Here is an 18,472-nt window from a genome sequence, read left to right on the forward strand (position 1 = left end):
GTTGTACACTCACTTGGCAGGACGGTAGTACCTCCCTGGGCGGTTGCTGTCTACCAACCTACTACTAATATTAAAGTACTGTAATAAAATGCAATCTCCAAAGACAGCTATAACAACATGGAACATATGTTTTTGCGTATAAATACAAATAATTTGTACTGATTCTAAGCTGTCGTATCAGAGCACCTCTGCAACGACTGATTATGAAAGTGTTGAATGATGATGAAAGCTTTTTTCTTTCCTTTTGGTTTTTTTTCCTTCTTTTTGGGACACCCTGCCTTGGTGGGAAATGGCAGTCGTGTTAAAAAAATTGTACTAATGTATTTTTTAATAGAGTACAAACTGATTTTCGTTTTTGACACATCAGCTATTGTCCAACATGACAAGGCCACCCAAGTGAGTGTAAAATGGAATCCTGTAATTGTTTTACATGATGGTAGGATTGCTGGTGTCTTTTTTCTGTGTTTTAAACATGCAAGATTTCAGGTACATCTTGCTACTTCTACTTACACTTAGGTCACACTACACATACATGTACAAGCATATATATACACACCCCTCTGGGTTTTCTTCTATTTTCCTTCTAGTTCTTGTTTATTTCCTCTTATCTCCATCAGGAAGTGGAACAGAATTCTTCCTCCGTAAGCCATGCGTGTTGTAAGAGGCGAGTAAAATGCCAGGAGCAAGAGCCTAGTAACCCCTTCTCCTGTATAAATTACTATATTTAAAAAGAGAAACTTTCGTTTTTCTTTTTTGGGCCACCCTGCCTTGGTGAGATACAGCCGGTTTGTTGAAAAAAATATATATGTATATATATTCTAGGTAGTAGGTTGGTAGACAGCAACCGCCCAGGGAGGTGCTACCGTCCTGCCAAGTGAGTGTAAAATGGAAGCCTGGAATTGTTTTACACGATGGTAGGACTGCTGATGTTGTTTTTTTCTGTCTCATACACATGCAAGATTTCAGGTACATCTTGCTACTTCTACTTACACTTAGGTCACACTACACATACATGTACAAGCATATATATACACACCCCTCTGGGTTTTCTTCTACAGTGGACCCCCAGTTAACGATATTTTTTCATTCCAGAAGTATGTTCAGGTGCCAGTACTGACCGAATTTGTTCCCACAAGGAATATTGTGAGGTAGATTAGTCCATTTCAGACCCCCAAACCTACACGTACAAACGCACTTACAAATACACTTACATAATTGGTCGCATTAGGAGGTGATCGTTAAGCAGGGGTCCACTGTATTTTCTTTCTAGTTCTTGTTCTTGTTTATTTCCTCTTACCTCCATGGGGAAGTGGAACAGAATTCTTCCTCCGTAAGCAATGCATGTTGTAAGAGGCGACTAAAATGCCGGGAGCAAGGGGCTAGTAACCTCTTCTCCCGTAAATATTACTACATGTAAAAGGAGAAACTTTCGTTTTTCCTTTTGGGCCACCCTGCCTTGGTGGGATACGGCCGGTTTGTTGAAAAAAAAAAAATATATATAAGTTGATGGGTAGGCTCCAGAATGTACACGTTTATAGAGGGGCAACTGATATACCTGGAGTTTACCTGGAGAGAGTTCCGGGGGTCAACGCCCCCGTGGCCCGGTCTGTGACCAGGCCTCCTGGTGGATCAGAGCCTGATCATCCAGGCTGTTGCTGCTGGCTGCACGCAAACCAATGTACGAGCCACAGCCCGGCTGGTCAGGAACCGACTTTAGGTGCTTGTCCAGTGCCAGCTTGAAGACTGCCAGGGGTCTGTTGGTAATCCCCCTTATGTATGCTGGGAGGCAGTTGAACAGTCTCGGGCCCCTGACACTTATTGTATGGTCTCTTAACGTGCTAGTGACACCCCTGCTTTTCATTGGGGGGATGTTGCATCGTCTGCCAAGTCTTTTGCTTTCATTGTGAGTGATTTTCGTGTGCAAGTTCGGTACTAGCCCCTCTAGGATTTTCCAGGTGTATATAATCATGTATCTCTCCCGCCTGCGTTCCAGGGAATACAGGTTCAGGAACCTCAAGCGCTCCCAGTAACTGAGGTGTTTTATCTCTGTTATGCGCGCTGTGAAGGTTCTCTGTACATTTTCTAGGTCAGCAATTTCACCTGCCTTGAAAGGTGCTGTTAGTGTGCAGCAACATTCCAGCCTAGATAGAACAAGTGACCTGAAGAGTGTCATCATGGGCTTGGCCTCCCTAGTTTTGAAGGTTCTCATTATCCAACCTGTCATTTTTCTAGCAGATGCGATTGATACAATGTTATGGTCCTTGAAGGTGAGATCCTCCGACATGATCACTCCCAGGTCTTTGACGTTGGTGTTTCACTCTATTTTGTGGCTAGAATTTGTTTTGTACTCTGATGAAGATTTAATTTCCTCGTGTTTACCATATCTGAGTAATTGAAATTTCTCATCGGTGAACTTCATATTGTTTTCTGCAGCCCACTGAAAGATTTGATTGATGTCTGCCTGGAGCCTTGCAGTGTCTGCAATGGAAGACACTGTCATGCAGATTCAGGTGTCATCTGCAAAGGAAGACACGGTGCTGTGGCTGACATCCTTGTCTATGTTGGATATGAGGATGAGGAACAAGATGGGAGCGAGTACTGTGCCTTGTGGAACAGAGCTTTTCACCGTAGCTGCCTCGGACTTTACTCAGTTGACGACTACTCTCCGTGTTCTGTTAGTGAGGAAATTATAGATCCATCGACCGACTTTTCCTGTTATTCCTTTAGCACGCATTTTGTGCGCTATTACGCCATGGTCACACTTGTCGAAGGCTTTTGCAAATCGGATCATTATTTAGTTGTAGCTACAGTTAGAGTAAGAGGTAGATGGGACAAGAGGAAAATGACAACAAGTAAGAGGGAGGTGAAAGTGCATAAACTAAAAGAAGAGGAAGTTTGGGTAAGATATGAGCAACTGTTGGCAGAAAGGTGGGCTGGTGCAAGTATGAGCAGTGGGGAGGGGGGTTGAAGAGGGTTGGAATAGTTTTAATGCAGTATTAGAATGTGGGGCAGAAGTTTGTGATTATAGGAGGGTGGGTGCAGGAGGAAAGAGGCGTGATTGGTGGAATGATGAAGTAAAGGGTGTGATAAAAGAGAAAAAGTTAGCTTATGAAAGGTTTTTACAGCAGCAAAAGTGTTATACAAAGAGTAGAGTATATGGAGAGTAAAAGAAAGGTAAAGAGAGTGGTGAGAGAGTGCAAAAGGAGAGCAGATGATAGAGTGGGAGAGGCACTGTCAAGAAATATTAATGAAAATAAGAAAAAATTTTGGAGCGAGTTAAACAAGTAAAGAAAGCCTAGGGAACGAATGGATTTTTTTTTTTTTAACAAGTCGGCCATCTCCCACCAAGGCAGGGTGACCCAAAAAAGAAAGAAAATCCCTAAAAAGAAAATACTTTCATCATTCAACACTTTCACCTCACTCACACATAATCACTGTTTTTGCAGAGGTGCTCAGAACACAACAGCTTAGAAGCATATACCTATAAAGATACACAACATATCCCTCCAAACTGCTAATATCCCAAACCCCTCCTTTAGAGTGCAGGCACTGCACTTTCTACTTCCAGGACTCAAGTCTGGCTATATAAAAATAACCTTCACTAAATATTACCTTGCTCACACTCCAACAGATTGTCAGGTCCCAAATACCATTCGTCTCCATTCAATCCTATCGAACACGCTCATGCACGCCTGCTGGAAGTCCAAGCCCCTCGCCCACAAAACCTCCCTTGCCCCTTCCCTCCAACCTTTTCGAGGACGACCCCTACCCCGCCTTCCTTCTCCTACAGATTTAAATGCTCTCTATGTCATTCTACTTTGATCCATTCTCTCTAAATGACCAAGCCACCTCAACAACCCCTCTTCAGCCCTCTGACTAATACTTTTATTAACTCCACACCTTCTCCTAATTTCCACACTCCGAATTTTCTGCATAATATTTACACCACACATTGCCCTTAGACAGGACATCTCCACTGCCTCCAACTGCCTCCTTGCTGCTGCATTCACATATGTATATGCTAATGTATATGCATATGTATATACTTCTAAGCTGTTGTGTTCTGAGCACCTCTGCAAAAACAGCGATTATGTGTGAGTGAGGTGAAAGTGTTGAATAATGATGAAAGTATTTTCTTGCTTGGACTTCCAGCAAGCGTGCGTGAGCGTGTTAGATAGGAGTGAATGGAGACGAATGGTACTTGGGACCTGACGATCTGTTGGAGTGTGAGCAGGGTAATATTTAGTGAAGGGATTCAGGGAAACCGGTTATTTTCATATAGTCGAACTTGAGTCCTGGAAATGGGAAGTACAGTGCCTGCACTTTAAAGGAGGGGTTTGGGATATTGGCAGTTTGGAGGGATATGTTGTGTATCTTTATGTGTGTATGCTTTTAAACTGTTGTATTCTGAGCACCTCTGCAAAAACAGTGATAATGTGTGAGTGTGGTGAAAGTGTTGAATGATGATGAAAGTATTTTCTTTTTGGGGATTTTCTTTCTTTTTTGGGTCACCCTGCCTCGGTGGGAGACGGCCGACTTGTTGAAAAAAAAAAAAATCTTTTTGGGGATTTTCTTTCTTTTTTGGGTCACCCTGCCTTGGTGGGAGACGGCCGACTTGTTAAAAAAAAAAACAACAACAATAGATGTATATATATATATACAGTGGACCCCCGGTTAATGATATTTTTTCATTCCAGAAGTATGTTCAGGTGCCAGTACTGACCGAATTTGTTCCCATAAGGAATATTGTGAAGTAGATTAGTCCATTTCAGACCCCCAAACATACACGTACAAACGCACTTACATAAATACACTTACATAACTGGTCGCATTGGGAGGTGATCGTTAAGCAGGGGTCCACTCTATATATATACATGTATATATAAAATTTGATTGGTGGAATGATGAAGTAAAGGGTGTGATAAAAGAGAAAAAGGTAGCTTATGAGAGGTTTTTACAAAGCAGAAGTGTTATAAGAAGAGCAGAATATATGGAGAGTAAAAGAAAGGTAAAGAGAGTGGTGAGAGAGTGCAAAAGGAGAGCAGATGATAGAGTGGGAGAGGCACTGTCAAGCAATTTTAATGAAAATAAGAAAAAATTTTGGAGTGAGTTAAACAAGTTAAGAAAGCCAAGGGAAAATATGGATTTGTCAGTTAAAAACAGAGTAGGGGAGTTAGTAGATGGGGAGATGGAGGTATTAGGTAGATGGCGAGAATATTTTGAGGAACTTTTAAATGTTAAGGAAGAAACAGAGGCAGTAATTTCATGCACTGGTCAGGGAGGTATACCATCTTTTAGGAGTGAAGAAGAGCAGAATGTAAGTGTGGGGGAGGTACGTGAGGCATTACGTAAAATGAAAGGGGGTAAAGCAGCTGGTACTGATGGGATCATGACAGAAATGTTAAAAGCAGGGGGGGATATAGTGTTGGAGTGGTTGGTACTTTTGTTCAATAAATGTATGAAAGAGGGGAAGGTACCTAGGGATTGGCGGAGAGCATGTATAGTCCCTTTATATAAAGGGAAAGGGGACAAAAGAGACTGTAAAAATTATAGAGGAATAAGCTTACTGAGTATACCAGGAAAAGTGTACGGTAGGGTTATAATTGAAAGAATTAGAGGTAAGACAGAATGTAGGATTGCGGATGAGCAAGGAGGTTTCAGAGTGGGTAGGGGATGTGTAGATCAAGTGTTTACATTGAAGCATATATGTGAACAGTATTTAGATAAAGGTAGGGAAGTTTTTATTGCATTTATGGATTTAGAAAAGGCATATGATAGAGTGGATAGAGGAGCAATGTGGCAGATGTTGCAAGTATATGGAATAGGTGGTAAGTTATTAAATGCTGTAAAGAGTTTTTATGAAGATAGTGAGGCTCAGGTTAGGGTGTGTAGAAGAGAGGGAGACTATTTCCCGGTAAAAGTAGGTCTTAGACAGGGATGTGTAATGTCACCATGGTTGTTTAATATATTTATAGATGGGGTTGTTAAGGAAGTAAATGCTAGGGTGTTTGGGAGAGGGGTGGGATTAAATTATGGGGAATCAAATTCAAAATGGGAATTGACACAGTTACTTTTTGCTGATGATACTGTGCTTATGGGAGATTCTAAAGAAAAATTGCAAAGGTTAGTGGATGAGTTTTGGAATGTGTGTAAAGGTAGAAAGTTGAAAGTGAACATAGAAAAGAGTAAGGTGATGAGGGTGTCAAATGATTTAGATAAAGAAAAATTGGATATCAAATTGGGGAGGAGGAGTATGGAAGAAGTGAATGTTTTCAGATACTTGGGAGTTGACGTGTCGGCGGATGGATTTATGAAGGATGAGGTTAATCATAGAATTGATGAGGGAAAAAAGGTGAGTGGTGCGTTGAGGTATATGTGGAGTCAAAAAACGTTATCTATGGAGGCAAAGAAGGGAATGTATGAAAGTATAGTAGTACCAACACTCTTATATGGGTGTGAAGCTTGGGTGGTAAATGCAGCAGCGAGGAGACGGTTGGAGGCAGTGGAGATGTCCTGTTTAAGGGCAATGTGTGGTGTAAATATTATGCAGAAAATTCGGAGTGTGGAAATTAGGAGAAGGTGTGGAGTTAATAAAAGTATTAGTCAGAGGGCAGAAGAGGGGTTGTTGAGGTGGTTTGGTCATTTAGAGAGAATGGATCAAAGTAGAATGACATGGAAAGCATATAAATCTATAGGGGAAGGAAGGCGGGGTAGGGGTCGTCCTCGAAAGGGTTGGAGAGAGGGGGTAAAGGAGGTTTTGTGGGTAAGGGGCTTGGACTTCCAGCAAGCGTGCATGAGCGTGTTAGATAGGAGTGAATGGAGACGAATGGTACTTGGGACCTGACGATCTGTTGGAGTGTGAGCAGGGTAATATTTAGTGAAGGGATTCAGGGAAACCGGTTATTTTCATATAGTCGGACTTGAGTCCTGGAAATGGGAAGTACAATGCCTGCACTTTAAAGGAGGGGTTTGGGATATTGGCAGTTTGGAGGGATATGTTGTGTATCTTTATATGTGTATGCTTCTAGACTGTTGTATTCTGAGCACCTCTGCAAAAACAGTGATAATGTGCGAGTGTGGTGAAAGTGTTGAATGATGATGAAAGTATTTTCTTTTTGGGGATTTTCTTTCTTTTTTGGGTCACCCTGCCTCGGTGGGAGACGGCCGACTTGTTTAAAAAAAAAAAAAAAAAAAAAAATATATAAAATTTTCCACGGGGAAGTGGAACAGAATTCTTCCTCCGTAAGCCATGCGTGTCGTAAGAGGTGACTAAAATGCCAGGAGCATGGGGTTAGTAACCCCTTCTCCTGTATATATTACTAAATTTAAAAGGAGAAACTTTCGTTTGTCCTTTTGGGCCACCCCACCTCAGTGGGATACGGCTGGTACCTTGAAAGAAAGAAAGATATATGAAATTTTAAGTTCATGTTTCACAAAACACTAAATAGACACCTGCATTTTCTGTCTATATAAACTTATTGTTATATGCCATGAAGGGTATGAACCAAATATGCAAAATATACAAAGCAAAAGAATCAACAAAATTGATGGGAAAATCTCAAACAGCAGAGTGCAGACTAAACTTGTATTTTGCTCATTTTATAAGTTATTCACCTAAACAAACGATAACAATATCTCTCGTAAATACTCACTCATTCCCTTCTACAGAGAGACCAAGTGGGTCATCTTGCAGAACAGATGTTGGCGACATTGGCCGCTTCCTTCCAAATGCCATATTGAGGAATATAGTTTCATCTACCCATACAGCTGACTCCTTCAGGGGTCCCATGGTCTCTTGGTACCCTACCATAATAAACTATGTACAACTGCAAGGATAAAGCATCCTGAGGAGGTTTAAAGTCATATACAACATATGCAACAGAGTATCACTATATAGGTGAACATACAAATACAGGTCGGCCATCACTGATCTGGCAATCACTAATCTGGCACTAATTTTGGCTAGCATCTCTATTAATAGGTTAATTCAGTTGAAAGGTTAACTGCTAAAAGGTCTAGAGCAATGCAGTTTTATAAGTGAATGAGAAATAATGAACATTTACATGCCAGATTAGTGATGGTTGACCTGTATAGAGAAAGGAAAATTTTTAGATTGCTGGGCAAGTTAACTAAATTAATAAAACAACAGATTGAGCTTATTGGAGGAAAAAGAAGAGGTAAACAAGACAATGAAGACATTAAGCATTATGTAACTATCTGTACTAACAAGAAATAAGTGATTAGAATTTTTTTTTTTTTTTTTTTCAACAAGTTGGCCGTCTCCCACCGAGGCAGGGTGACCCAAAAACAAAGAAAGAAAATCCCCAAAAAGAAAATACTTTTATCATCATTCAACACTTTCACCACACTCACGTATTATCACTGTTTTTGCAGAGGTGCTCAGAATACAACAGTTTAGAAGCATACACATATAAAGATACACAACACATCCCTCCAAACTGCCAATATCCCAAACCCCTCCTTTAAAGTGCAGGCATTGTACTTCCCATTTCCAGGACTCAAGTCCGACTATATGAAAATAACCGGTTTCCCTGAATCCCTTCACTAAATATTACCCTGCTCACACTCCAACAGATCGTCAGGTCCCAAGTACCATTCATCTCCATTCACTCCTATCTAACATGCTCACGCACGCTTGTTGGAAGTCCAAGCCCCTTGCCCACAAAACCTACTTTACCCCCTCTCTCCAACCCTTTCGAGGACGACCCCTACCCCTCCTTCCTTCCCCTATAGATTTATATGCTTTCCATGTCATTCTACTTTGATCCATTCTCTCTAAATGACCAAACCACCTCAACAACCCCTCTTCTGCTCTCTGACTAATACTTTTATTAACTCCACACCTTTTCCTAATTTCCACACTCCGAATTTTCTGCATAATATTTACATCACACATTGCCCTTAAACAGGACATCTCCACTGCCTCCAACCGTCTCCTCGCTGCTGCATTTACCACCCAAGCTTCACACCCATATAAGAGTGTTGGTACTACTATACTTTCATACATTCCCTTCTTTGCCTCCATAGATAACGTTTTTTGACTCCACATATACCTCAACGCACCACTCACCTTTTTTCCCTCATCAATTCTATGATTAACCTCATCCTTCATAAATCCATCCGCCGACACGTCAACTCCCAAGTATCTGAAAACATTCACTTCTTCCATACTCTTCCTCCCCAATTTGATATCCAATTTTTCTTTATCTAAATCATTTGACACCCTCATCACCTTACTCTTTTCTATGTTCGCTTTCAACTTTCTACCTTTACACACATTCCCAAACTCATCCACTAACCTTTGCAATTTTTCTTTAGAATCTCCCATAAGCACAGGATCATCAGCAAAAAGTAACTGTGTCAATTCCCATTTTGAATTTGATTCCCCAAAATTTAATCCCACCCCACTCCCGAACACCCTAGCATTTACTTCCTTTACAACCCCATCTATAAATATATTAAACAACCATGGTGACATTACACATCCCTGTCTAAGACCTACTTTTACCGGGAAGTAGTCTCCCTCTCTTCTACACACCCTAACCTGAGCCTCACTATCCTCATAAAAACTCTTTACAGCATTTAATAACTTACCACCTATTCCATATACTTGCAACATCTGCCACATTGCTCCTCTATCCACTCTATCATATGCCTTTTCTAAATCCATAAATGCAATAAAAACTTCCCTACCTTTATCTAAATACTGTTCACATATATGCTTCAATGTAAACACTTGATCTACACATCCCCTACCCACTCTGAAACCTCCTTGCTCATCCGCAATCCTACATTCTGTCTTACCTCTAATTCTTTCAATTATAACCCTACCGTACACTTTTCCTGGTATACTCAGTAAACTTATTCCTCTGTAATTTTTACAGTCTCTTTTGTCCCCTTTCCCTTTATATAAAGGGACTATACATGCTCTCCGCCAATCCCTAGGTACCTTCCCCTCTTTCATACATTTATTAAACAAAAGTACCAACCACTTCAACACTATATCCCCCCCTGCTTTTAACATTTCTGTCATGATCCCATCAGTTCCAGCTGCTTTACCCCCTTTCATTTTACGTAATGCCTCACGTACCTCCCCCACGCTTACATTCTGCTCTTCTTCACTCCTAAAAGATGGTATACCTCCCTGACCAGTGCATGAAATTACTGCCTCTGTTTCTTCCTTAACATTTAAAAGTTCCTCAAAATATTCTCGCCATCTACCTAATACCTCCATCTCCCCATCTACTAACTCCCCTACTCTGTTTTTAACTGACAAATCCATACTTTCTCTAGGCTTTCTTAACTTGTTTAACTCACTCCAAAATTTTTTCTTATTTTCATTAAAATTTCTTGACAGTGCCTCTCCCACTCTATCATCTGCTCTCCTTTTGCACTCTCTCACCACTCTCTTTACCTTTCTTTTACTCTCCATATACTCTGCTCTTCTTATAACACTTCTGCTTTGTAAAAACCTCTCATAAGCTACCTTTTTCTCTTTTATCACACCCTTTACTTCATCATTCCACCAATCACTCCTCTTTCCTCCTGCTCCCACCCTCCTATAACCACAAACTTCTGCCCCACATTCTAATACTGCATTTTTAAAACTATTCCAACCCTCTTCAACCCCCCCACTACTCATCTTTGCACTAGCCCACCTTTCTGCCAATAGTCGCTTATATCTCGCCCGAACTTCCTCCTCCCTTAGTTTATACACTTTCACCTCCCTCTTACTTGTTGTTGCCACCCTCCTCTTTACCCATCTACCTCTTACTCTAACTGTAGCTACAACTAAATAATGATCCGATATATCAGTTGCCCCTCTATAAACATGTACATCCTGGAGCCTACCCATCAACCTTTTATCCACCAATACATAATCTAATAAACTACTTTCATTACATGCTACATCATACCTTGTATATTTATTTATCCTCTTTTTCATAAAATATGTATTACTTATTACCAAATCTCTTTCTACACATAGCTCAATTAAAGGCTCCCCATTTACATTTACCCCTGGCACCCCAAATTTACCTACTACTCCCTCCATAACATTTTTACCCACTTTAGCATTGAAATCCCCAACCACCATTACTCTCACACTTGCTTCAAAACTCCCCACGCATTCACTCAACATTTCCCAGAATCTCTCTCTCTCCTCTACACTTCTCTCTTCTCCAGGTGCATACAGGCTTATTATAACCCACTTTTCACATCCAATCTTTATTTTACTCCACATAATCCTTAAATTAATACATTTATAGTCTCTCTTTTCCTGCCATAGCTTATCCTTCAACATTATTGCTACTCCTTCTTTAGCTCTAACTCTATTTGAAACCCCTGACCTAATCCCATTTATTCCTCTCCACTGAAACTCTCCCACCCCCTTCAGCTTTGTTTCACTTAAAGCCAGGACATCCAGCTTCTTCTCATTCATAACATCCACAATCATCTCTTTCTTATTATCTGCACAACATCCACGCACATTCAGACTTCCCACTTTGACAATTTTCTTCTTCTTATTCTTTTTAGTAATCTTTACAGGAAAAGGGGTTACTAGCCCATTGTTCCCGGCATTTTAGTTGACTTTTACAACACGCATGGCTTACGGAGGAAAGATTCTTATTCCACTTCCCCATGGATATAAAAGGAAAAGTAATAAGACCAAGAACTATTAAGATAAAATCAAAGAAAACTCAGATGAGTGTGTATAAATAAATGTGTACATGTATGTGTAGTGTGACCTAAGTGTAAGTAGAAGTAGCAAGACATACCTGTAATCTTGCATATTTATGAGACAGACAAAAGACATCAGCAATCCTACCATCATGTTTCATGTTTCATGTTTCATGATTTGAAATATAAACATGAAATAAAAAACTTAATATATATAGTACAAAGATCCTCCTGTAAGAGCAAGAACATTCAAAATGCCTTGGTTTATTTATTTACAATTTAAGTTACAATTACAGAATTACTGGCAGACAAATTCAAACAATTTGCAAGATAAACACAGATGCCTGCAGGAATAAAAGGCTGGCAAAACTGAAGTACATGTATATTCAAGTTTTCAAACTTTTTAATGCAAACCTGAAAAATAAAAATGAATTCTGCTGTGACTCCAGAACATGATATAGTGTAGGAGACAAAAAAATCAAGTGTTCAAAGAAACCAACAAATACCAAATAGCAAGACACTTCATAGGCCCAGGGATTTGATAATGTGGTGATTTCATTGTATTCAGTGCACATAATGCTGTATACAGTGGGTACACTGCAAAAAAATTTTTCACATGCAGATACACTGTACAGTAATTAACCCTTTGAGGGTTTCAGCCATACTAGTACGGCTTACGACCCAGGGTTTTTGACGTACTAGTACGCCTAAATTCTAGTGCCCTCAAATCTAGTGGGAGAAAGCTGGTAGGCCTACATATGAAAGAATGGGTCTATGTGGTCAGTGTGCGCAGTATAAAAAAAATCCTGCAGCACACAGTGCATAATGAGAAAAAAAAAGCTTTGACCGTTTTTTTGGAATAAAACAGCGACTTTGCACTGTATTTTCGCATGGTATTTATTGTTGTATTCTAGTTTTCTTGGTCTCATTTTATAGAACGGAAGACATATTACAGAAATTGAGATGATTTTGACTGGTTTTACAATGAAAAATACCTTGAAATTGAGCTCAAAGTAGCAGAAATGTTCGATTTTTACCCAAGTTCAAAAGTAAACAAATCATGCTGTGTGTCCAATACACGTCAACTGGTGAGCCTAATATTCTTTTGCAAGTGTGTCAATATTATTTATACCATTTTTTACACTAATGCAGTAGTCTGCATAACAGTAAATCTTCTATTTTTTTATAGAATAAAAATTCAAAGTGGAAAGCAAAAGAATGTAAGAGGGGCCTTGAGACGTGACTAATGAATAGAGGAAATGTCATTTTAGTGCCAGGAATGTCTTTCTTGTTTATTCTGGACCCTATTCAGAAATTGGCATCTTTTGAAATTTGTGTGAAATTGGCAAAATTGCTAAATTCTGACCACTGTACTGGATAGTTGAAACTGATAAATGGGTGGTTTCTTGCACTCATTCGATAGAAAAAATGGAGTTCTAGCGAAATATCCATGTTTTTTGTTGACTAGTACAGTGAAATTGGCAGAAAATGGGGCTCAAAGTGGGCAAAATCGCCGATGCGTAAACATCGCCGAGACCGCTAACTTCGCAAGAGCATAATTCCGTAAGTTTTCCATCAAATTTCAAACTTTTGGTGTCATTATGATCGGGAAAAGATTCTCTATCTTTTCATAAGAGAATTTTTTTTTTTTTTTTAAATTTGGCCGACTCTGAGAACGAGTCTCAGAGAGGGCCTGTCGACCCTCAAAGGGTTAAATGCAATGTATTAATTCAATTTTACTCTAAAAATTCCAGTGTAATACTCTATAAATTGCCTATATTTTTGTCTGTAAATTTAACAGCCAAACAAAATTACAGTACTCCATTCACCTTTGAACTGGACAGTTGAAGTTCCTCGGGATCCATGCAGCGTTGTAACAATAATATCCCCTTTTCCATTTCCAGCCCCACTACGTGCTATGATCTTGTTGCTGGTCTTCCATTCTGCTGTCATGAGGCAGTCTACACCACATATTGTTAAGCCTACAAGAAAAGAGAAATTTTACTGTATAGTCAAAACACTTACAGTATATGAACAAATTCACATACAAATCCCTTACCAACAAAAAAGAACTATTGCACTTAGTTTTTTAACATATTGGCCACTCCCCACCATTATCTGATGTCATTCAAGGGTTTTATTACAGCTCTCCAGAAAAATAATAATTCTGGGTTAACATTATTATTCAGGGTCATGTAGATGTCAAGTGAAAAGCAGTATGGCATCTATGTTTAGTAATACATATTAATTTAATTATCATTACAGTGGAACCTTGGCTGTCGACTGCAATATTTGTCAAACAATTGGTTTTCAAACGAGGAATTTGAGAAAAAAATGTCCTGGTTATTGTATATTCTCTTGGTTGTCAACTGACTTGAAACTGAAGCCCTTACCTGTTTATCATTCCAAAAATCCACGAGTTTTTAAGAACAATGTTACGAGAAAAAATTAGCTGTAATGTAGAGGGCCAACACAAAACCTTGGGTAACAAGACAATTTTTTATTGAGTAGGTTCATGAAGTCTTTGGTCCCACTGTCAAAAAGCACCTCATTAAAAAACAACTGCCACTCGGGGCCCTTTTATTTATGGATAATGCTCCAGTCAAATAACTCAACATTAAACAATATTCTTCAAACTATTATTTTTACACGAAAAGTTTCATTTTTCAATACATAATGGCATCATACTCTTAAGAAACAAAGCCTGCTTTGGATTATCAGATAATGCCAGAAAAAAAGCCAGAAATTTTACTATGTGGCAACTATTCTGAATGCTTCATCATATTTTTAATGTTCCAAAATAAGTAAGTAAATTAGATACAGAAAGATCCTTGTGTGAAAAACATATATACTTCACTTACCAATCAGATCTTCCGGCCGGTTTCCAAAATTTTCACCACGAATTGTAACTTTGGTACCAGGAACTCCCTCTATGGGTGAAATACCCGTAACAATGGGTGGAAGTGCTAATGGCATGTTGCATCTGCTATGATCTTTTTTGTCTAGTAGGAAGATATAAAAGATAAACAATACAAGAATGTGAACTGCACCTTATACAGATGTTTAGAATCATTTTCTTTGAATCATAACAGATTTTCTAGTTTAATAAAAAAATGCATATGATGTACTACTCAATGAGATAAAACAAAGTTAAGTAAGACATGTAACAGTATGGTATCTTCACTGACGAGATATTTTGCCTGCTCGGGAAGATTCTAGTCAAAATATAGAGATGGTGGATAGAGAAATCTGAATAGACGGTAGTACTCTTATTACTACTAATACTGCACTGTCTGCTACAGTAAGATTTCAGTTACCTCCGGAGTTTGCACCATCAGCTGAAGTAGACATAACTAAATATAAACCTTTTCATAATAACCACAAAGTCATAAAATCGTATAAATAATCATATAAAAAGAATATGTTTCTTACGTGCAACAGGGATAACAAAAGGACACAGTTGCAAATCGAGAATTAAGGGATACTAGGACATTTTTCTTCCCAAACAAATGAACAAATTACTGAAGAAAGGACACCTTAAGCAAAGATTTGCTCCTGTAGCTACAAACAGATAATTACCAGAACTGTTTCACATTATAAGTAATAGTATGCAATGGTGACAAAAATGCAGGCACATGCAACCTTACTGACAACCCAATGATGTAGACTTAGCTAAATGTAAACTTAGTCTGCACAATTATCTTTACTCAACATTATTATATATGTACATAAATGCTTATAACAGTTATTTATACTACAATTACATGTGGTTATTATTGTATTCATGTGGGAGTGTTAAACTTGTAGGGGTAATGAGCCCCTCACTGGCATCAAGGAACTGCCCTTGAGAGGAGTGTTAAACCCATAGGGGTCATACAGCACCTAGGGGAATGGGATGCAATCAAGTTTGATCCAATGTAGGATAGATCCAATGCCTTGGATCAAGAGGTCCTCAATGGCACCTCCTTTGAGAAAAGCAGCTCTGATGCCATGCTTAAAACATAAGAACTGGCCCATACTAGACAGGTCCACCTCACACCCATTCATGTACCTGTCCAACCTATATTTAAACGTGTTGCACTACAGTTCCTGCCTCAGTAACACTACCTGGGAGTGTTGCACTACAGTTCCTGCCTCAGTAACACTACCTGGGAGTGTTGCACTACAGTTCCTGCCTCAGTAACACTACCTGGGAGTGTTGCACTACAGTTCCTGCCTCAGTAACACTACCTGGGAGTGTTGCACTACAGTTCCTGCCTCAGTAACACTACCTGGGAGTGTTGCACTACAGTTCCTGCCTCAGTAACACTCCTCTACAACTTTATCTTATCTCAAAGACGAGAATTTTAACTCCGAAAAAAAAAATTGAAATATTTGAAAAAGGAAACAATGGAGTTTAAGATCTAACTTCATCCAAGTTTCTACATAATAATTATATCTTTCCAAAAAAATAATTATTAACCATGGAAAGAGGTAAACCTAACGGGGCAATAAAAAAAAACGCTATACCTCTACCTGTAGTATCTATGGCCTCCCCTGTGCCTTATTACAGACGCCTCACACTGCAGAACACTAATATACACTTCAACATACATACCCGTATTAGTTTGCTATATTACAGCTGAATATACTTGTGTTTTATGGTCAATACTTCCTTCCCTCAGACATGACAGCTGACTCAAAATATTTACGCCCAGCTGCGGACAACTAACATAAAATATTTCTTTGCACAACGAGCCTAAATACCCATGCATATTTTTGTGGTTTCCAATAACTTTAATCCATAGCTACATTGATATAAATGAGAAGGACGGGAAGTATACTATACCTCTGTTTTTTTTATATGGAAATAAGTCATTCTATCTGGCTTTTTGGGGTCATCCTAGGTTCTTTACACACATGCTGCTAGGTATGATAATTTTATTCAGGTATACACAAATACATTTACATTTATTATAATTATGTAAAGGTATGTGTATACATGAATAAACTTATTTATCTTATAGGTTAATAATTTTTATGTGGTGTTATTTGGTTATATCATACATACACTAATAGGTATGCGGGGCGGGGCCAGGAGCTATGAATCGACCCCTGCAACCACAAATAAGTGAGTACAGAGTGTACGTAAACCGGAGTTTACTTTAATCCCAATCATAAGTATTAAAGTATTCTTGACTGGTGGTGAACAGTCTTGAAGGATGAATTACAACTGGATATTAGTATTTTTTTTTTTTTATTCGCCGGTATTCTCCCGGCCCGGGTCTTTTCCAAGTAGTGGTGACCCGGCCTTGGCTCCCTATCTGGGGAGTGTCTCGAGACTTAAGTCTCCCATGAGAGGAGGTACAAGTACCTCCTCATCTTTGGGACCAAGTGTCCCCAGGCCTAGCCACATTCCCCGCCTTCACGGGGCTCGTAGGGAGAAGCTAGGCCTCTGGTCTGCCATCTGCCCCGCCCCAAAAGGGGCTCGTGGGGTGACAGTCTTATGAGGTGCAGATGGTAGCAAGCTCAGTCCTTCTCTTGGATATTAGTATTGAAGACATGTGGCTGCTCCTGCATGATGGAATGATGATAGATGGACTGACTTGTGTTAATCTCCCTAGGTCAATAAAGTTCTTTTCGTATTATTGTTCTCAAACTGCTTAGTGCTAACAACCCAGGTCCCGGTGACCTGGTAGCTAAGGCTCTCGCTTCACACACGGAGGGCCCAGGTTCGATTCCCGGCGGGTAGAAACATTTCGACACGTTTCCTTGCACCTGTTCACCTAGCAGCAAATAGGTACCTGGGTGTTAGTCAACTAGTGTGGGTCGCATCCTGGGGGACAAGATTGAGAACCCCAATGGAAATAAGTTGGACAGTCCTCGATGACGCACTGACTTTCTTGGGTAATCCTCCAGGATTAAAAATCCGAAGAAAATCTTATCTTTGAAAGCATTTCAGTAGCATCATACCATTTTTTCAGTTGACGTGCAGCCTTAATAACCCTCTCGTAGTATGATCATAACTATGGTATACAAGTATGACACTTTATTCCTAAACGTTTCGCCCATACATAGTAGGCATCAGCCGAGTACTGAGAAAACAGCAACCTGTACTGCTTCTCCTGCCTCCTCTATATTGGACTGAAAAAGCCTACTGCGTAGGCGAAATGTTTCGGAATAAATATACCTGTCTTAACTTCTCGTGTAATGAAAGTTAAGACACAAGTGCAACATCTGGATATCTTTATTGTAGACGTTTCGCCATCCAGTGGCTTTATCAATACAGATTCTAGGACATAATTAGAAGACAGTAGAACTATATACAAAAGATGAGGTAATCAGTCCCTCAGCCTTGGAGTTAGTGTTCACAGCATCGTGGTGGAGGAGAATCTGGAGCAAAGGCAAGAAGACTGGCAGTTATATAGGTGTCAGTGGATAAGGACGTGCAGCAGACGAGGGCATAGTCACTGGTAGGCGGGATTCCCCAGTGGAAGTAGGTCCTACCTAAAGGGATTGGTTAATTTTATTAGCCGTGAAGGTCTTGTAGATGTCCTCTGAACCAAGATTCCATGATGTTGCAGCGTCTGACAACTTGTGGAAGAAAGGTATAAAATACTGACACAACTCTATACATCCTTGGTTAGGCCTCATTTAGATTATGCTGCACAGTTTTGGTCACCATATTACAGAATGGATATAAATGCTCTGGAAAACGTACAAAGGAGGATGACAAAGTTGATCCCATGTATCAGAAACCTTCCCTATGAAGATAGACTGAGGGCCCTGAATC

At 39.6% G+C, this 18,472-nt stretch overlaps 1 protein-coding gene across 5 annotated transcripts in view; it reads right to left on the reverse strand.

The window, feature by feature from the left end:
• Sec5 (secretory 5) overlaps positions 1-16,402 on the reverse strand; it is an 86,630-nt gene extending 70,228 nt beyond the window's left edge. For 2 of the 5 annotated variants that reach the window (XM_070103739.1, XM_070103743.1), the window contains exons 1-4: positions 16,298-16,402; positions 14,562-14,702; positions 13,530-13,682; positions 7,653-7,803 (exon numbers count right to left, since the gene is read on the reverse strand). In XM_070103739.1, coding sequence (XP_069959840.1) covers positions 7,653-7,803; positions 13,530-13,682; positions 14,562-14,676 — 419 coding nt within the window. In that variant the 5' untranslated portion in view covers positions 14,677-14,702; positions 16,298-16,402. Of the gene's footprint in view, positions 1-7,652; positions 7,804-13,529; positions 13,683-14,561; positions 14,703-15,751; positions 15,947-15,971; positions 15,990-16,297 lie in introns of those variants that run through there. The other 3 variants (XM_070103742.1, XM_070103740.1, XM_070103741.1) reach the window with 3 other exon arrangements.
• Between the last annotated feature and the right edge of the window lie 2,070 nt (positions 16,403-18,472).

The sequence above is a fragment of the Cherax quadricarinatus genome, chromosome 87 (genome assembly GCF_038502225.1).
Source record: "Cherax quadricarinatus isolate ZL_2023a chromosome 87, ASM3850222v1, whole genome shotgun sequence".
NCBI classification, from domain to species: domain Eukaryota; kingdom Metazoa; phylum Arthropoda; class Malacostraca; order Decapoda; family Parastacidae; genus Cherax; species Cherax quadricarinatus.